The sequence below is a fragment of the Plectrocnemia conspersa genome, unplaced genomic scaffold, assembly GCF_051122295.1.
Source record: "Plectrocnemia conspersa isolate PC_06_02 unplaced genomic scaffold, ASM5112229v1 ptg000001l, whole genome shotgun sequence".
Lineage (NCBI taxonomy): Eukaryota > Metazoa > Arthropoda > Insecta > Trichoptera > Polycentropodidae > Plectrocnemia > Plectrocnemia conspersa.
Genome location: NW_028277165.1, coordinates 19240912 through 19262104, shown reverse-complemented (window position 1 = coordinate 19262104; position 21193 = coordinate 19240912). Strand labels below are relative to the sequence as shown.

The following is a 21193-nucleotide window of genomic DNA, read 5'->3' as shown; positions in this document are numbered from 1 at the left end:
TCGCAACGCTCGTATTCCAAACCCGCCTCCAAACATGCCACATTCAAGATAATACCAAAGACACTTCATTCATGTATCTTGATGAAAGAAATATTTTTACTTGCATCGTTTTTGAAGATTCGATTGATTACAACTGGTCAATCAATTCAAAGATGTGCCTTACATATGCAAAATTGAACAAAGTTGCAAGCTACAAGGCTCCCCGAGGTCGAGACAGCCCTCGATCGATATTACGGAATACCCAGTCATTAAACCACTACTCCCTGCTACTTATTCGCATACTCTTCCGCGTCGTAATAGCTTCTAGACATGATATAATTTCTCACGCGGATTTTCAAACGCAAATGTTGCACTGGCCCTGCAAAAATTGTACTTAAGAATGAAGTTTGTGAAAAATCACATGTATTTTATTTAATTACTTAACCTTTAGAAGTTCAAATGCATGTATGTCATCTCCAATATATTTTCTATTTTTTGAAGTCGTTTTAAATGTCTTGATGATAAAATTTCCAGTATTTTATTTCATTAGTTACTCAGAGATACTTCTGTCAATATATTACGGTAAAAAGACTTAGTAATTACTAACCATTTTACTTGCAATTGTTAAATTACTAAAATTCGTCGTAAAATCTGTTAATCCATCGATGGATTTTGGAAACAAGTTTTTGACAAGTCTGTACCAGCTGCTCAAAACTTAGACGTGTAAATTGTTATCCATATTTTCCATATTTTCTTTAAATAATTTAAATTACTGTTTTTAATTCAATACAATATTTAGACAATATATTTTGAGAGCATTAAATTCCGAATCGTGAAATTGATTTTGACGAATCAATTGTCATATATTTATTATATTGTGCCCTATGGTAGGTCTATAACGTCGCGAGAATTAATTAGGCTAAATGTTTTATTTTAATCAAGAGTAGCAGTCCTTCAGTTGTACGATAGATTTTGCGATACATTGTTCATGCTGAAGAATATCATATATAAAGGATGATCCAACTTCAGTTTCCGAACTTTTTTTATAAAAAACATACAAATTTAAAGGCCATCTTTCTTAATAATTCGATTATGTGAATGATTATATACATTATATGTTGATAACATCATTTTACAGCTCTTTTCCCATTTCACAATTTTTTTGGAAAATGACCCAGAACTCACCATGAGGAGGTGGCTACAATTCGAGTTCCACCCACACAGGGACCTCAATTATATTCGTACTTTTTTCTTGGTTTTTACTGATATTTTGTATGTCTCAGTACGGTCAAATAAAACGAATCTTGTCTTTATTTCCTTACTATCATTGCTTTTGTTATTTGACGTTGATAGACAGGTCATCTGTGGCACGCATCCACAGATCTAGCTGCGTTGTATACCATTATATCCATTTTATGTTTTTTTTTATTCTTATTTTTGTAATTCCTCTTAGTTTAACTAATCGTAAATTGTGCTAATGGTAATAAACCAGCAACCAATGAAATGTAAATATATATATATATGTTTAAAAAAATGTATTTATTTAATTATCTACGTATACTCCTTTTTAGCATTTTATTTTATACAAAAAAAAATACTATTTTTGATTTGTGGAAGTATTTTTCCAAACCAATTATATGACTTATTATGTACTATCGTAGTGATAATGTAATCGTAAAAATCTTTTTAACGTTTGATGTAAATCCGATCTACTTATTTAATACACTTTACAATACTTCGCCATCTATTTTAATGACTTGAAAGTTGTATCAACAATATATTGTCGGCTATGCTCGTTTACAGCTTACATTTAATGTTTTTTCTTATATTTTTCACCAACAGATGTCAGGTATAAAAAAAAATATATATCCGAGTCTTAAACCATTTAAAAAAATTAATTCTACTTCGTGGTTAAGTCGTAGCGCTGCAGGCAGTGTCGGAGGCCCCGGCTCGTCGAAGGTCGCTCGTCGACATTAATTATGATGCCTCGATATGAGCCGGCAGTTCGTTGGTAATTGATCGGCGTTGCATTATGATAACCTTCACCAATCCGAACTTATAATAATAATCTCAGGATCGATCTCTACGCCCAACCCCCACCCCTCACGTCTACCCCCACCCTCGTGATCTTGTGTAGTAAAGTAAAAGTAGCGCTCCGAGATGAATGAACGGACTTGAGCTTCACGCGTCGATCTTCGCAGTCGCATGAGACCTGTTAATGTGTGGCGCGTCGCACCGGCCGACAATTGTGTGCATAATTCGCATTCGATTTCATATTTTCCGCGTGGGTATGCGTATGCGTGCGACGCTAAAATCGCTATTTATATATTTCGCTAGAACGACCTTCCATTGCATAACAGCTCTCGAATCAAAAATGGCGTCTATTGTCCGTTGCGTATTAGAAGGTTAAAAGGTCGACGCCTCACGCGTTATGACCTTTTTATGCGACATGCGACGCAAAACGTTTTTATCTTTTGTCGCATTATCTCTTGTGCCGATAAAAAGCGCGGCCGTGAAGTGCGATCTGAGAGAGGGGATACAATTATTGTAAAAATAGAGCTGCTTAAACGTTTGCGGGCGGACACGTAGATTAAATTACACCGTTCTGCGTAAATATTGAATGCGATTGTCGCCAGGTGTGTTCGTAATGTTTGATATTGAACGTGTGCGTCTTAGGTATGCTTTATAAAAATAACGCCTCAGGCGAAAGTATGGACAATTTTTTCTCCAAATTTTAAATTCAATTGTTCAAATTTTAAAAATGTGAATCGTGATATTTGTGACAATAAAGACTCGTCACATCCTGCCGATATGTCGAAGAGCGAGACGGAGCTATACGAAACGTATAGCTCCGTCTCGCTTGCGTACCGTTTGTATGGACGCGGATCTAGTGTAACCCGGGTCGAGCGACTTTTCGTGTCAAAATTCCGTCACCTGCCTGAAACTTTTATAAATAAAAAATGTAATAACTCAATTCTATCTTGATATGAGATTATGCAATTGATGTGAGCTTATCCAAACAATATTCGGAAAAATATATGATTCATAGTTTTCAATATACTAAATAAAATGTAGTGGCGTAATTGTAGAAAATTCCATTTTTTGTAGCTTTTAGTTAATTCTGCATAGAGTAATTAGTGCGAGCCTGGTCTTATTTATAAACTTAATTAAAACTAACTTTTTTTAATAACTGCTTTTTCCAGACATTCGGTTAAATCACCCACAAAGAAACGCTCTATTCTTATCTTATCCGTTTTCTTCATGCGTTGCATGATTTCGATTTTAATTAATAAATACCCTACTACTGTAGGGTATTTTTAATTAACTGGCAAACGTAGTTTCGTAGTAATTTAGGCATTTTCGAGTTTACCTGTATTTATTGAAAACGGCATTTTGTCATTTTTTGTAATTCTGTAAATTGGTACGGATTGAAAATGCTTAAAATATGAATAAAAGTGACGCATAATTGCAAATCCTTCCTTATTTTAGTATTTGAAATCACGAGTCACCTTCTTCACCTCCATATTTTCAACATATTAAATTCGTGCTAATCTACTCCGAGTAGTGGATGCTCCAAAAGCTTACCTAAAATTACATACAAATCATTTTAATTTGTAAAGACTAGATTTTATTTGAAATAGCTAACGATATTTGTATAATGAGTTTGTAGCATTATTAGTTATAAATGGTTTAATGTGTATTTAATAATGTCTTACCCAATTATTCCACAGATTCGTGAAACAATATATGTTTTTCTCTTTACGCCACTTTAAATTAAAAAACATATAAAAACGTAGTTTAACACATTTTTGCTAGTTTTGCACATTCTTTCCGTGTTTGAGCAATGTGTTTGTTTAATAAGGCACCCTTATTTTTGACAAAGTTGTCATTTAACGTACTACTTTTTGTACTTTATATTTAATTAAAGGTCATATACTTGGTTTCAATGTATAACGTAAAAATTAAAAACATTTTTTTTCTAATCTAACCATCTTGATTTGACAGATTTCCCCGATGCGTCTTACTGAGGAACACAAAAAATGACAAAAACATCACAAAACATTTTATAACTATTTAAAAAAAATCATGTATAAGTAAAAAATATACATATAATCTCTCACATAATGAAAAATTATGCAACTTAATTGTTCGCGTGATGTTTCTGGGCGTAACTTGTGTATTAAAATGATGCGAAAACCAATTTACTAAAAGCACCTCTAGTTTAGTAAAAAATAATGCTTCAGTTGTATTCTTAAAAAACTCTGTCTAACCAACATTGTTTTTTACGCTTAATATATTTCTGGTTGAGCTAGAACAGTACTCCATATGAGTACACGGCTCACTACTGTCTAAGGGTAGTATAAAAAAGTAATGCTACGACCAGTCAAGTAATTTGACTTTGTAAGTTGTTCGTTTTGAACTTCTAGTAGAGATCACTGGATATTTGTTTATTATTTAAATGCAATTTTGTCTTGATCTCGCCTTGCATTTTGTTTTTCGTGTGGATTTCGATATCACACATATATAGGATATAGCGGTTATTGTGGACACAATAATTGTTGTAGTTTCAACCAGATTTGCATGAAACTTTTCTATAAAAATACACGTCAAAATATTTTGACTATGTTTACCAGCCAGCTTGATCTACCATGTCGTTTCAAGATAACGTCTATCCAACAATTTTACTTATAAAAAAGTCAAAAATGTATGCAACTGATTTAAAAATTATAATATAAATTAAAACTTTTGCATACACAAATCTACCTTATTCTTGAGGTCAATGCAGAAAGAACTTTCATAAACGGTCACACAGTTTACTACTCTTCTACTGGCCTTCTACGATTGCCTCCAAACAGTATTATCATTCATCAAAATTACTCACTTGATTTTTAACCAGAAATACCTTCGCCGACTTTCAAAAAACATTCGACAAAGTTTGTCACGAACATGCTAAAAAGTAGCCCTTTCAGCATTGCAAGTGTCACATTGTTACATTTTGAGTTTGCAACTAAGCGTGTAGGAAGCTCGGCAAAATACTTCTTGTTGTATTCTAGTGCCTTGCTAGGAGCGTTGGGATACATTTGGAAATGTTATTCTCGACGCGGCGTGTACTAAACGAAATACATTTTGAAGTTGTTATTCCCGTGAACAAGTATACTCGCCAAAAATATGTGATCCAATTTCACCATGGATCAGTCAAATCGCACGTTTTAATATTGACTTTGATTTTCGATATGAACGAAATTTCCCATGATCGTGTATACTCGCTAACTGAAAATTTAAATTTACTATATACTTAGCCATTTCCCAACGTTTTTTTTATATTGGGTTTCTACCTAATTCAGAGGACCAGTTTATTCGAACACATATGAAATATGGTATTTAAACGTTACTTTGAACTGATTTAAAAAAAAAAATTTTTCGTAATAATGTTCGATTAGTTTGCCCTAACCTTTTTTTACACACGCACATATTACGTATAAATACACACACACACACACACACACACACACATTGCATTTAAATTTAATTAATAATTTAATTTTAATTCTATATGTTTGTTGTATTTTGTTTAATTTTTTCATATATTTTAAATATAAAACAAATATAAAATGAAACGTGAATTCAGGCGGGTGACGGAATTGAAAGCGGAGTCCACTTGAAAATCGGACGCTTGTGAATCGAACCGGATTTAGAACGCAGGCCATTATGTGTTATGTCATTATTGTTCTGGTCGACGACGACTTTTATCAAAGTCAGAGTATCATTTGAAGGCGAGCGGACGTCAATATACGCTGCATATTTGCCGTAAATAGGAATTTAGTAGAAAATAGAAAAACGATCGATTTTCGTCTCGTAGGTGCGAATTTGCAGGCCGTTCGCTCCCCGCCCCTCGCCGCTCGCCCCCCTGGCCCGCTTCGGTCAGAGTGGTGAGCGCCTCATGCGGACCGCGCGGCTTCGGCTGCTCCAGTCAGTTTTTACTACTTTTTCATGATCTGAACGACCCGATAGGAGTTGTTAGGGTCGATTTTTCATCGAAGCGTTCGCGCATCGGAAGCCGGTTTTCCAATATGACGATGGCGTCTCGAATTGCAACGACCCCGACCTCTCGAAGGTTCCTTTGTATGGGAGTATGGAGTCCGCGCATGCGCATCGCACTATCGATTTCCGAAAGCGCTCGCTTTCCGACCAATTGCCTCCCGTTCTCGTTTTAGATAGCGTATCGCTGATTTCCAAACGTTTCGTAGTAGGGCGTTGCTCTTATGGAAGTTCGCAAAATATCGACGTCTTTGATCAATTTAAATAATTTCGATACTAATCCAGGTGCTAAAAATAAAATTCCTGGCGGGGGCGTTGCAACGGCGCGTCGGCGCTTCGTTGCGACGTTGCCGGCTCGCATCTCGGCTCGATTACGTCACGATACGATGTAGGCCGCGTGACGTGTGTGACGTTTACGATGCGCTATCGATCTGACGCATCGACGGGGATCTCGTTTCCTAGCAGCAGTCAGCGCCCTTTGCCCCGTAAAATGACACCTCTCGCATATGTGATATCGGATTCGTCGAAAAAATGACGTCACCGTATTTTTTTTTAGTTTATGCTTTCTAGGTCGTTCTACTTATGCATGCAAAACAAAAATGCAAGATTTCAATATGATCGAATGAATATGCTTTTATTTTTCGTTTTCAGAAAACCTCACGAACCGAAAGCGAAACCCATGACTCGACCGATATGACGGAAGAAGACCCGTCGCTGGCCGAGGACCTGGAGGATGGAGAGATCGAATCGGATCAAGAGCAGCAAAATGAAAAAGAAACCGAGGTTCCCGTCGTGCTTCCCGTCGTCGTCGAAAGCAAACCGGGCAAATCCAAAAGGGAAGGCGAAAAACCTAAAAGAGAGAAGTCGAAGAGAGATGATACCGAACGGAGGAAAGTGAAGGAGCACAAGAAGAGCAAAGAACATCGAAGCAGCCCCGCGAGAGTCGTCGATGACGACTTCGCCGGAAACATAGAGAAAGCCATACGCAAAGAGCTCAAAAAGATGGGATCCGGTGGAAACGAAAACGACAGCGGCGTCGACGACTCCGATACCAAAAAAAGACACAAAAAGAGAAAAAAGCACGACCACATTGATAAACAGGTCTCTCCTAAGAAGAGAAAAAAGAACGAGTCGGACGAAGAGGTGGACGAGGACGAGATGATGTGCGTGCGCGGGGCTTCTCCCGTACATAAGCAGTCTGAAAACCTAGATTATTCGGGCGACGAGTACGACTCCAGCTACTCGAACGACAGCGACAAGAGGGAGTTCGGCAGAGAGCGCGGCCACAGTCGTGGCTTCAGAGGACGGGGCGGATCTAGAAACGTACGCGGAGAACGTTTCAAAAATAAATTCGAACGCCACAGAGCGGAAAGACATCCTCTGCAAGACCCCGATGGTATCTGTCTCTTTTATATGCAAGGAAAATGCTACAAAGGCGACGACTGCTCTTACTCTCACGACGCTCAGCCGCCTCGCAAGATGGAACTCTGCAAATTTTATTTAAATGACTGTTGCGCCAAACGAGACAAATGTCTCTATTTGCACTCGGATTTTCCTTGTAAGTTCTATCATACTGGTATACCCTGTACGTCAATAGACGAATGTAAATTTGCACACGGCAAGCCTCTATCAGAAGATTTTAAAAACATACTGTTGAAGCACATTGAATCTGCTCCCAAAGAGATCCTCGGAGACTTCCCAAGATTGAGCCGAGAGAACGCCGTCGTGATGGTCACCAACACTCAGAAGCGACTCGAGCATCAGTACTCTTTTAAATCAGACAAGTCTAGAAAGAGGAGTTCCTCCCCGAGAGATAAGCAATATTCCCTTAAAGTCGAAGATGAAAATTCGCTCGAGACTAACGAATCGTCCGCCTCAGAAAGGAACCGCAGGAACAAAGCGAGGCAGTCCAGATGGAACGATTCGACGCCTTCGAATCCCAGTCTCAATCTAAACAACTCAGCTCCGCAAGGAAGCCCGCAGGGAATTTTGAATCTGCAAAATCTGAGCGGCGTCCTAACGCAGAAGCAGATAACGGAATTGATAAATCTTGGAATAAACGACATCACTCAGCTCACTTCGCTGACAGTTATTCAGTTGAATCAGCTGGGGATCGGTTTCAACCAAATCAACGAAATCCAACTAAACACGATGAACATTCAAAAACTCGGTTTTATCGATTCTAACGCCGAACTGAATCCTAAAATCTTAATCAACAAAGTGAAATCCAATCAAGATTTAGACATGAGAGTTTCACCCGGGCTTCCTCAGTTGCCCGCTTTGCCGAATAAACAGTCCGATCCAGTCGGCGGAGACGTCGATATGCGGTTCCAAGGGAATCGTTCCGATTTATCCGCAGAGAGAGAGAACTCTCGACCGGACTCGTTCGATTACGATGCGAGAAAACGTAAGGACGCTATAGACATAGACCAATACACTAAGGATGCTTTAAATTTTACGTCCTTAGAAAAAGGAATCGACGGTAATTACGAAGGCGTCGCTAATGTGCCGCAAAGAAATAACAATCAAATCAAAAAAGAAATGGATGTCGATCATCGCGTTCTCAATTATATGAGGGATGCGGCGAGCGTTAATTTGAACGACGATTTTATGAACAACGAGTACGACACGGATATCAGACCGAGTGTGATGCAAACTAAGCCGCCGGTCCACCGTAAGGGTGAGGAGAGAGCAAGGAGACCCACCACCGACGACGAAGATGACACTCTCCACATCGACGAAAAAGGGTACTCCAGCGACGAAGATCACGACGAGAAGTGGAGGTTGAAAAATAAATCTCCTACCAGAACCGAAAACGAATCTAAATCTTTGCAACTCACGGACACTAACACCGTCATCAAGAACTTGGGGGACTTGTCTAAAATCGACATCAGCAAAGAGGTCACTAAATTGTTGTCGACGATTAAAGAGTCGACGGCGAATGAAAACTTTTTAGAGCCGAAAAAAGAATTTATAAAATCGCGCGATCCTAGACATCTTCCGAAACCGGTCGTAGAAAATAAAGATTCCATCGTCGATAACAGTAAAAAAATATCTCATAAACACGAATTCGTCTCTATATACGACTGTGCCGACAACAGTTCCGATAGCACACCGAAAGTGGATGTGGATTTGCGCGCTGTCAAAGATATGGATTTAAGGATCCCGACGTACGGAGACACGGATTTGAGACAGACTCCGGGAGGATCGGACGTCGATCTCCGATTAGGCTTACCGATTAAGCTTCTGCCCAATTACACACCGGCTGTAGAAATCGACGGTTCTTTCGATTCTCACGCTGCAATAACTTATAAAGTGTACGCAATAGATATTCCAAGGCCCGATTATAGCGGAATTAAAAATAGTACTCCTAAATCTCAAGCGACCGGCGATCCGCGCTTACGAAAAATGTTCAGGTTGTCGATCGACGAACCGCTGTCTGCTTCCGAGCCGCAAACGAGTAAACAACCGCAACAGCAGGCGCCTGCACCTCCTCGAATCGACCCGCGAAAAAGGCCGATAGAAACTACTGAAAAGATGGCACCTTCCAAATCGGTTTCTCCTGAAATACCGATAATTATACAGACTTCCGAGTGGTACAAAGAGTTGAGTTCGAAACATAAGATTCTGGTGAATGAACAATTAGCGACGGTCACTTCCAAGCTGCGAGTTTTCCAACAGAACAAAGTGCCCGGAAGCAAATTTGACTTGACGGAGATCAAGTCCAACGGTTTCTTGTGTATGATTTTCAGCAGTTTAGGCATATTTTTAGATGAAAATGGAGATTTCTTGCATATAAATTCTCAAGACAACGCTCCCCCTAATATGCAGTCGATGACCTTCAATCCGACTCCGGATATGTTCATGGGGACGCAACCGCCTCCGATGGACAACATGAACATGATGATGGGTATGAACACTATGGGTTTTATGAACAATTTCGATCCGAGGTATCCTGTCGGCGATCCGCGCGGAGCTCCTGGTATATTAGGCGTTCCGCCGAACATGAATTCCAACTTCGACAACGTGATGAATATGCCGAATTACAACAACGACAATTACAACAATATGAACTATGACAATTTCAACAACAGTCAAGGAAACAACGGAAATGATTATATGAATGATGATATGGATGATGATTATTACAGGGATAACAAAAAGGACTATAAAAGTAATTACCGCGGCGGTCGCAACAACGACCGGTGGAACCGCGGCCGGTCCCGAGGCGGCAGCGGCGGTCGTGATCGTAGAGGTTATACCGAGAGATCGAATTGGAAAAACGACAGACATTAAAACTTATCTTCCATTGATGATTTTTTAAGAATAGGCTACAAATGTAATATAGACTGAATAATTATAGTTAAATTTGCTTTATATTTTTAGAGATCCAACTTAAATATACATATTACTATAAAGTACATTTTTATGTATATAATGAATATGTTGTATATATTGTCATTATTTAAGTCATTTTTAGGAATTAACTAATAGACATAATTATTAGTCATATAAATTTGTTACGCTCGAGTTAGGTATAAAAAGTTTGATACTCAATATTCTGGTTCAAGTTATATTATTCCTTTTTGCTTTCACTTATTACATCGTATATATTAATATTTATGTATGTTATTAATAATAATATCAATCACAAATCAATTTAACATATTTATTTTTAGGTGAATGAAAAGTTGTTTTGGTTTCATACGTACGTACGCATCTGTATATAAGGCATTCTACCGAAGGGCAATTGATTGTGTGTTTTATATAAAGCGAATAGACTATACGATACCCCTGTGACTAGTAGCGGTGTTGATTTAATATTTGAATCATGCTACAAGTTAGGATTTATAATTTTTTCTATCGATTTGATGTTCCACAGGATAATGATATTGATTCTGTAAAAATGTTGATAATGCTCTAAATTTATGTAAGAATACTAATAAAAGTACCATATTTTTCTAAATCTAGTTTTCAATTTGATGCAACATTAAATAATGAACAATGATGGTAAAGAGAATGGAAATATATTCTTCAAGGTCTAAGTATGCATAAGATGCCAAATACGCTGTATCAAGTGAACGATATGTCGCCAACATTTCCTAGTTCTAGAGTACATTAATTATGAAAAGATGAAGAGCACAATAGAAGGAATGTTTAACTGTAAAATGAATAATTGAACAGTGTGGGGGATCGATCGACAATTGATAGTCTATTAGGTACTGCGTCTATGAGTAAAATAGAACAAAAGCCCTTAGAATGAATTTCATTCCGACATACAAAAAGAAGGAATACATTGAAATGACTCGAAGCCGACTATGTTGGTCACTTTTGTTATATTTTAATACACAAAGAGCATAAGTCAAATGTTACATTTAAAATATTTCTGGTTCTGTTCTTACAACCAAAAATACCTGTCAATTAAATATGTTAATAAACTAGGTATAAATAATGAACAAAACGCAAATATATAATTACTAGGATCTGAAAAAATTAACATTTTATATTCTATTAGGTCAGCTTCTATTCTCTTCATATATTATATAAATTAGGGTGTTGATGAATTTATGAATATATATATATATGTGGTTAATATTTCTAGGAGTCGGATTACTCCGCCTACTTTTTTGATTCCGTGTGGAATCATGGTCCCTACGTTTCGGCCAGATTCGCCCGGCCATCCTCAGGGGAAAATTGAGAATATGAACATCCGGTGTGGGCAAAGCCCAGCATGTGGTTGTTCAGAACGTAGGGACCATGATTCCGCACGGAATCAAAAAAGTACGCGGAGTAATCCGACTCCTAGAAATATTAACCAAATATTTCTCCGCGAAAACGCATTCAACCACAAATATATATATATATTTATATATATATATATATATATATATATATATATATATATATATATATATATATATATATATATATATATATATATATATATATATATATATATATATATATATATATATATATATATATATCGGTAATTAAGTAATGCTGTTGTATTACTATTGTGAGAGCTGCCGTTGCAGTAAAAGTTAAATGACTTATTTTTGCTATAATATTAAATAAATAATTAATAAATAATATATTACATAAATTCACGGCCGGTCGGTCGATGAAATATTTTTTTTATAGTGACGATAGTGAGTGAGAGATAAGAGCGTGCAATTGCATACATTTATCTGTCACTCACTTTCGTCACTTAATACGCGAACGAGTGAAAGAGAAAAGATTTCACCGACCGGATCTGTATACATATAAGTAAAAAACAATTTTTTTCTATAAATCCTTTTATTATACGATCACTGATACATATGCAGAAAATTTAAAAATATGATATTTTTTACAAGTATATTATTTGATCAAAGATACTTATTTTAAATAAATAAAGTAATACAATAATTTTTGCTATTCATTTCTTCGCCAAAATAAGAACTGGTAAAAATGAAATTGTAAGAGGCTTAATAATACTAAATTTAAAGACTTTATAGCAATTAGCTACGAGTCACCACATCATGTTTAATTTCCTCTTACACGTAATCTGATAAATATGATGTTTTTTATCCATCAGCAGGTAAATAATATTTTTTTATTAATTAAATAACTTTTATTTTGAATAAGAGTTGACACATGTTATTTATTAGTAGAATATATATTTTTATTATTTAGTAGATTTTAATTTTTGTTGGCTAAAAAAAGAAGTCTTAAGGCCACAGTTTTATCAACGTCATTGTGAGTAATGTATGTTATTGACATTGTCAGACAATAACTGGGAGTCGTACGTTCTGGGGTTAGTTCCGTACGTATCACTAAATCGCCTCTATTTTACGTTTGTTAATTTTCAATTAACATTGCTTATTGCTTAGTCCTGTCATATAAATTAAACATAATTTATATGTCAATAAGTGTTATAAGTAGCATCATACGTTTATATTTCAGAAGTATCGTAATAAAATGGCTAACAACCCATTTTCTGCACTGATTCCCGTCGAAACTAATGATATGTCGATTGGCGCAGATAACACACATACGGATAACACATTTCTAGGATTGAAAGAAACGAAAATCGACTTAGCTAAAATGAATATTATGATTGAAAACATATTTTATATAACGATAGATAAAGATCATGACAATATATCTATTCCGTTAGTCTATTTGGAAGAAATCGCTGAATCGGCTGCGCCTCGAAAGCAATTAGATATGGAACTAATGGAGCACGCCTTGTTCGAGAGACTTTTATTACCGAACCCATCTCTGTGTGTCTTGCCTAAACAATGCAAAGAACCTGATAAAAGTATTATTGAAACCGATGTTCTTATTTATTTATTTGCAACAGATATTAATTTATCAATGTATGAGAATTCCAATGACAAAATCGAAATAATCGTTATTAAAAAAATACAAGAAATTATTTTGAGAAATGCTGTTACGGCACTGAAGCAACCGGAATTGTTCAGTGATCAAATTTTATGCGATCAGTTGTTCAATATTATAAAAAGCCACTTTGCGACTTGTCAGAAGTTTATAAGTAGTATTATCAACGAATTTATGGCTGATGGTGAGTTATAGGAATAACTCAATAGTGACATATTTTGTATTGATATAACGGATATTTAATCATTTTACAGATAATTCTGATCTTGATCAACTAAAGACAATCGTAATACCGATTATGAAACTCATTCAAAGAGATATATTGAAAGCTAACTTATTATCTCTCGATTTGTATATATTTCCAGCTATATCTTTATTTATTGGTTGGTATATAATATAATATTCATCGACTCAATTTGAAAGGTTTATAAAACTTAAAAATATTTTATATTTTTTCAGAAAATTCTTACATTGTGCAAATATTTCTTGATACTTGCAAACCGACAATAGAAAGAGGCAGTTCCTCATATCAAAATACGTTGCTGGGATCACTATTGAGCCTTTCTGTGCTACCCAAGTTTCATCCTGAAAATTATAGGCATTTCAGTACACCTTTAGAAAATGTATATTGATTATCTTGTCTATTTATATATGATAGATGTTCACAAAGTTCTAAAAAAATGTTTGTCTGCTGTTTAGTCGGCAAGTGGATACAGAACATAAGCATCTATGAACAAATCTTGACATGCTTATTGTTGATTAGGAATATAAGTTTAGTTTACTCCGGATGTTTTCTGGATATGTGTTTCTCTTCAAAGTGGATAATTATGTACCCATAAAAGATGCAGTTCATTAAAAATGTATGAGTTTCTCATTTAGTGGTTGTGAATCTAGCTTAATAAAAGATAGTTCTACAAATCAATCAAAGGAATAGTAGTGACTAGAAGAAGAATCTGCAGATTGCGTGATGCCTTTCATTGAGAAAGTAATGATTGCGATGTTTTAAGATTGTGAGGGGACAATTCTTGTAGATTACTTTCTAATACAGGTTACAATATAAAAAATATTACGATCCTACTGTTGGACCACACTATGATAAACATTCAAACAATCACCGCTGGTCTAACAAGTAAAGTTTTGTATAATTTCTATGTACTACTTATTCGGCTAATAATTACCACGTATTTAAAAAAAAGTATGGCAACCTTTTTTAGTCTAAATAAATGACAAATGAGTATATAAACAGTATCTTGTAAAACTTGTTTCTCATTATAAAAAATGCATAGTCGCTAAAGGGGATTACTTTGAAAAATAAAAAAATATGTATATATAAATGATAAAACTACGGATAAATTTATAGAACTTTGTAAACATCTTTCTAATGTCTAAAAATTATAATATACAATTATGTATATAAATATTTTTTCGTCCTATTTTAGGCATCAAATAATATTGAAGAAGCCAATATATGGACGGCAACCGATCATTTGATTACTAATCTGCATAAAATATTTTTAATACTATTAAAACACAGTCCAAAAACTAAAAACGATCTATTAAACTGGATCGGTGACTGTTTGCATAGAAATGAAGCTAGAGGAAAAATTTGGACATCAGAAGTAATTTATCATGCTTGATTACACAAAGACTGTTCGAAATGATACTGAACTTTTATCCTAATTTTTTTGGTACATCTCACTTACAAATATACTGATGCTTATAATATTTTATCCATTTCCCACGAGAGTGCTGATAGATATTATTTCGGTATAGCATAGGTTCTCTTGGCAAATTTTTTATGCCTCAATCGTTTTAAATCAACATAGCTCATTGAAATTAAGTAGGCTAGATTGGGCTAATGTGCCATAAGGATGAGCAATTTTAAAAGTTCAGTACCTTTTGAACAGCACATGTTTTCATTATTTACATATATAATTAATGTGAAAATTATACTCTAGATTCTGCAGTCCTCTTCGTTAGTATCCGATGGATTCATGATAAATTTGAGCACAGTTTTATTGCTGCTATCTCAACCTTTTTGTACGTCAAAAGGCATTCCTAAGTATCTCAAAATTGATCCTACTTATTGTGCTGTAGAGGTATATTTGATTAGTTATGTAATAAATTATATATTTTTAAGAATGACTTAATTGATTTTAAAATGTATTTTAATAGGAACGTGATCGTATAGGTAAAGGAGTCCATATGAAAGAATTGCATAAAGAGACTTGTATAATTCCTCCGAGAGAAGTATACGAAGAAGTTTTAGGTATTACGAGACCCACTGTTGCTACATACAACTTCATGACTGAGTGTTTTTATATGACTCATAAAGCACTCGATTTAGGTATACAATATACATTAATAAAAATCTAGATTATTTCAGTTAAATAATTAAAATTTTCACTTGCAGGTTATAGAGTAATAGTAGAGAAATTATTAAAACTAAATCAAGAATTGAATCAGTTGCGTCAGACGTTTGCCGATACCATGAACATTCCAAATAACGATCTTTCACTTATGTTGGATTCCAGAATGAAGAGTTATATGACCAAGTACGATATTCCGATTAATAATGTTTTTTACTATGATATTTTACAAATATCTAAAGACATTCATTTTTAGATTAATATCGATGCGATGCGCATTGCAAGAACCGCAGTTGGTCTCATTATTGATCAACTTCCATATCGCTACTTGCAATTGGCTGGTGCAGTTGGCCATTCATAAAAATAAATCGTCCGATACTACCTTCGCTCCTTTAACTTCATTGGAATTGACTTTTCCCATGAGCGACGACGAACCTGACACTTTACGGTATTATTTTTTATAGAACTTGCTGTCGTATCATTCAACATTCGATGTGACATTGTTCAATATTACAAGAATACCTAAGAAATATCATAAACTTTCCAGACTTTTATATATTTGTTAATTCGTTTTAGAACTGTAATTAAATAATTTTCAAAGTACCTATCTTTATAATATTTTAAAAATATGTATTTTGATCTTGCAAACATACTGAAAAAAATCATATAGCTTGTATGTTTAATTCTTTGACATTTTTATGAGGAGGTTTATTAATATTTATCTGTTTTATATTTAGATGTGTTCCTGAATGTTTTGTTGAAAATATATTCAAGTTTTTGTCGATAACCAGACATTTTAAAAATGCATCTAATTCCGATCAAGAGGCTGATTTATTAGAACCAGTTTTGTCGTTAGTGTTAGTCTTCATGGGCTCTTCGAAGAAGATGCGAAACCCTCATCTTAGGTATGTAAATATGATTGTTTTATATAATGTTCAATATATTTTTTTGTTTGCAAAGCAGTTGAAAATATTATAAAACAAATTTCAGAAATATTGAATAGATTAATTCATATATTATATATATACATATATGAGAAATGCTTACAAACATCTAGAAATTTGCCTGTATTTTTTTCATTTATATGACTTCAAAATGAATACCAGAGTATTAACAACTACGGACATCCAAACAAAAATTTAGCTTTTTAGAACCCCTTCGAAGAATTTTGTGAAGAAACTAAAAATGCTTACCTGCCCCGCAGTGTTCTTTTTTATTCCATAGATAAGTAGTAATAACTTGGCGCTAATCATGTGAATAAGCAGATTGTGGGTCATTGAACGATAGATCGTTTCTTAATCAAAGCTTGTCATAGTGGTCCACTAAGCAGATCGACATAGTATTTCGCTTCTTTTGGTTCCACAAGAATTGTCCTCAAAATATTGTAATCATTACTTTCCCAATAAAAAGTATCACAAGCTTTTTCCCAAGCTTTTGAACACCATCATTACTTTGATTGATTTTTTAAGTCGAGTACCCAGGATTCATTAACAATTGTTTCCAAACATTGTTGCTAGGTGTGATTAAATCAAATGCTCACTACGTGAATTTTCTGATCTGGCTCTCAATCGAATATTCGATTATTCGAAACATTCGCCAGATTTTTAATTATGCGAATATTCGAATTATTAATCGAATATTCGTTTATACTATCTTGAATAATATTTGAAAAAATCTTAAAATGAAACAATTTGTTTACTTGACTAACACAGGCAGTCGTTTTTATCTCAGTATACCCGAGTGACTAGAGCCGTTCTATTATATAATCCATGGTTCTTTACGCGTTTTTATTTTGTTTCGAAACACAAAACAATGAAACGCTTCTTTTCAACTAATAAATGCGTTTACGCCTTCGAAAAACATTTGTGAATAGAATGATTATAGACGTATCTACTATGACCGAAATTCGCAGAATTCTTTCGTCGAACGAAACAAAATGATGGAAAGGCCCACCTTTTATTATTGTTTAACACTTATCTCAAAAACAAGTGTGCGTCGTAAATTTTTGAAATGCTTGGCGGGCCGCATAAACATGTTTAATGGACCGTAAGCGGGCCGCGTGTTGCTCATCCCTGCTCTAGAATACATTAAACATTTTATTAGTAAGTTTTTATAAATGCGTAATTTTTTTCTATCATATTCAGTTTTACTTTTTTTTGTACTAGTTATTTGTATTATTTTGCTCCAGATATTTCATTGCCAAAAAGTTTCAATTATGTGATGATTGATTTAAATCGTGCTAGGTCGTACATATTAGGTGTTGAAAATTCTCTAATACTAAGCTACTTTAGCTCATAAAGAATATCTTGTATGTATGTATTCAACAAGAAAAAAACATTTTGTCACAGAAATGTAAATCAGTTTTCTTTCAGCACTTTTAGTCTTTTAGCAGTAAGAAAATAATTAGGACATATAAAGTCAACGTATAATTATATATAATAAATAAATGTGTCCCAAAATTATCGCAATAAATATTGCGTTAATTTTGGGACACCTTTATATACAATAAATTCTATAAAAACAATGGAAGTAAATCAAACTTACACAATAACTAATCACATTTTATTGAATTTTGAAGGGCACGCCTCGCTGAATGTTTAGAAACTCTGCTTCCCAATCACGAAACAGACGAATTGCCTATAAACTCCATGAGTTCTTACATCAGGGACAAATTGTTCAGAGGACATCCTCATCGTCTGCAAGTATGTTATATCCCTAGCTTATCATCTTTCGACGATTAAATTACAAAATCTTTTTTAGATCGTTCCTTGTCTATTAAACGTGTTCGTCGGTATCGAAGTAACCGGTGAAAGCGTACAATTTGAACAAAAGTTCAATTATAGGAGACCTATGTATTTGGTAATGGATTACCTTTGGACAATTGAGGAACATAGAGAGTGTTTTAAGTGAGTGTTTTTTTTTTTATTATACTAATTTATAAAGTTAATAATAAATTATTTTTTAGACGATTATCGGAAGAAGCTGAAGCTAACATGGAAGCCGTTTCTCCACCAATTTTCTTGAGGTTTGTAAATCTTCTCATGAACGATGCTGTATTTTTGCTGGACGAAGCTTTAAACAATATGTCACAGATCAGAACTATGCAAAATATGAGGTATTGTGTTTCAACAATAAATGTAAAAACAAGAAATTATCAGTTATCAAGTACGAATTTTAATTTTTAGTGAAACTGAATTGGCACAGCGACCTCAGTCTGAAAGAGAAGAACATTACGTAAATTTAGAACACGTCGGAATGATAGCTAGATTCGACAACATCTTGGGGCAACACACGATAAGCACTTTGGAGCGTCTGACGAGTGAAATCAAATCAGTATTCTGCCATCCGACGATGATCGATCGAATTGCAGCTATGCTCAATTACTTCTTACTAAATCTGGTCGGTCCGAATCAGAAGAATTTCAAAGTGAAGGACTCGAAAGAGTTTGAGTTCGATCCCGTGGCTACAGTGCTGGATATATGCCGTATTTATATTCATCTAGGTCAAAACAAAGATTTTTGTCTGGCCGTTTCGCAAGACGGCCGCTCTTACAGTCCTCAGTTGTTCAACTTAGCTGAAAACGTTCTCGGTAAGTTTGTATCTATAATTTACCATTTCAACAGATGACTAATTTTATTTATAATTTTAGTACGCATTAACAGAGGCGGCGAATTGATTTCTTCTCTGAGAGAAATCGCCGATACGGTGGCCCAATTGGCTAGGCGTCAATTAGAAGACGACGAAGCGTTATCGGATGCGCCCGAAGAATTCCTCGATCCCATCATGAGCACTATCATGTACGACCCTGTAGTTCTTCCCAGCTCGAAAATTTCTATAGATCGCACGACTATAGCTAGGTATTTCGTTTAATTAAAGATATTGTTATAATTTGTATTATTGATGACATTAAAATATTTTCAGACATGTTCTGAGCGATCAATCGGATCCGTTCAATAGATCGCCACTCACCATGGATCAAGTTATGCCTAACGAAGAACTAAAGAGAAAAATTTTCGAATGGGTCAAAAGTAAAAGAATGGCACACACTTCTACAAATTCTTCAAAGAGAAACGAAATTGCATAAGATATATATTTATTATGGTATACATAAACATCTAAACTTGATCAGAAAAATATGTTTTGAATGATTCTGTGGACATATTGGTAGAACGGTAATTCAGAATGGTAGATAATGTTATTTCAATAATTTACAATTACTGTGTAGGTTTTTGATTTTATACCTAAAGATCCTTAGGTAATTTTGATTACATATTGGATTTGTTAAAGTTTATTATTGTAACAAAATTATGGTTATTGCGACAAACGTTGTTATGTGTAAATTATTATTGTGATTTATTTAAATGTTAAAGATGTTGCATCGTTGATAATAAAAAGCAAAATTGTAATTGTTATTTTATTTATTGTCTGTCCAACTGTACATACTTAAGCGATATAAAAAACTAGTGACTAAGTAATTTTGGCACAACTTGTCACACATTGGGTGCAACGTTGGATGTTTTGGGTAAAAAGTTCCCAGGTCACATTATTTCATGAGATTAAACGACGTTTTATTTTTTGTGGTATGGGGGCCAATATAGATTTGTTATGGCCAAAACTGGTCGGCGCAGAAATAGCGGTGTTGTGACGGCTCCCTCTCTTCCGGCAAGCTTGTAAGGGTTCGGACGCGTGCCGTCGCGCGTCCGCCCCATTCTAACCATGTAAACACCGTAAACCGTTAAATAAATATTACTGCAGCGGCTCAATCTGTGTCTCATTGCCACCCGCCATCATCACCACCCCAAAACTGGTAACCTGCGACGTGATCCTGAGCACGTACATGGAGTCAGATTCAAAATGGCAGACACAGACGCCGCTGCAGTACAAAAGCCGAGCCGCTGCTGAGCTGTTTGCTGCCATCCCGCCGGTGCTTCCCTGGACCCGGACTCGAGCTGGCGGACCACCAAGACGATGGGCCTGCGCCCCCGACCATGTGCCGCCATCGTCAGCCACCGTCGCCACTGACAGACGCCGCCACCGACCACGTGACCCAGGAAGCACCCGGCGCCGCCACGCGCCTTCAGCGGGAAGCCACCGAAGTGCTGCCGTAGACCAGGCTCGAGTGGACCACGCGTGACCCGTCACGCACCCGTAGGGCTACGCCCCCGCGACTCCGAGCTCGAACCACATGTTCGGGGCCCGTCACGCGCGCGCCCTGTGTAGCTGCACCGACGCACCACAGGGCCCCGAAAGGTGCTCCCGGACATGCCCGTTCTTCTCGCGCCCCCTGGAGCCCTACGCGCCGCCCGGGTCTACGCGTGTTCCACTCGGCTTGGAGCGAAGCACGCCGCGCGTCACTGGAGGCCGCGCCGCCACACCATACGTCACGACTTTGCTACTTTTGCGCCGCCAGCATTTAATCA

General features: G+C 35.9%; 2 protein-coding genes across 12 annotated transcripts; both read left to right on the top strand.

Moving 5' to 3' along the window:
- The first annotated feature begins 1886 nt into the window (after positions 1-1886).
- Positions 1887-10984, top strand: su(sable) (suppressor of sable RNA-binding protein). 9 transcript variants are annotated; one of them, XM_088182802.1, is made up of 2 exons: positions 1887-1990; positions 6670-10984. In XM_088182802.1, the coding sequence occupies exon 2, from the start codon at positions 6712-6714 to the stop codon at positions 10312-10314; it is 3603 nt and encodes a 1200-aa protein (XP_088038928.1). In that variant the 5' UTR covers positions 1887-1990; positions 6670-6711; the 3' UTR covers positions 10315-10984. The 9 variants fall into 9 exon arrangements, with proteins under 9 accessions (XP_088038928.1, XP_088038895.1, XP_088038889.1 ...); XM_088182769.1 differs by lacking the exon at positions 1887-1990 and adding an exon at positions 2150-2227; XM_088182763.1 differs by lacking the exon at positions 1887-1990 and adding an exon at positions 2150-2263.
- A 1772-nt stretch (positions 10985-12756) lies between these two features.
- Ube4A (Ubiquitination factor E4A) lies at positions 12757-20179 on the top strand. Of its 3 annotated transcripts, none has more exons than XM_088185310.1 (16): positions 12757-12817; positions 12967-13588; positions 13659-13787; positions 13864-14027; positions 14844-15023; positions 15363-15503; positions 15580-15751; positions 15818-15959; positions 16030-16221; positions 16511-16678; positions 18352-18475; positions 18534-18679; positions 18739-18888; positions 18959-19362; positions 19423-19630; positions 19695-20179. In XM_088185310.1, the coding sequence occupies exons 2-16, from the start codon at positions 12982-12984 to the stop codon at positions 19855-19857; spliced, it is 3090 nt and encodes a 1029-aa protein (XP_088041436.1). In that variant the 5' UTR covers positions 12757-12817; positions 12967-12981; the 3' UTR covers positions 19858-20179. The 3 variants fall into 3 exon arrangements, with proteins under 3 accessions (XP_088041436.1, XP_088041446.1, XP_088041431.1); XM_088185320.1 differs by having other exon boundaries at positions 12757-12826; positions 12970-13588; XM_088185305.1 differs by having other exon boundaries at positions 12757-12826.
- Positions 20180-21193: the final 1014 nt, after the last annotated feature.

Excerpts from the sequence above, each read along its gene's own strand:
- Ube4A (XM_088185310.1), top strand. The coding sequence starts at position 12,982 with ATGGCTAACAACCCATTTTCTGCACTGATTCCCGTCGAAACTAATGAT. Across the intron at positions 15,752-15,817 it reads TCATAAAGCACTCGATTTAG|GTTATAGAGTAATAGTAGAG; the intron begins GTATACAATATA and ends TTTCACTTGCAG. Across the intron at positions 18,476-18,533 it reads GACATCCTCATCGTCTGCAA|ATCGTTCCTTGTCTATTAAA; the intron begins GTATGTTATATC and ends AATCTTTTTTAG.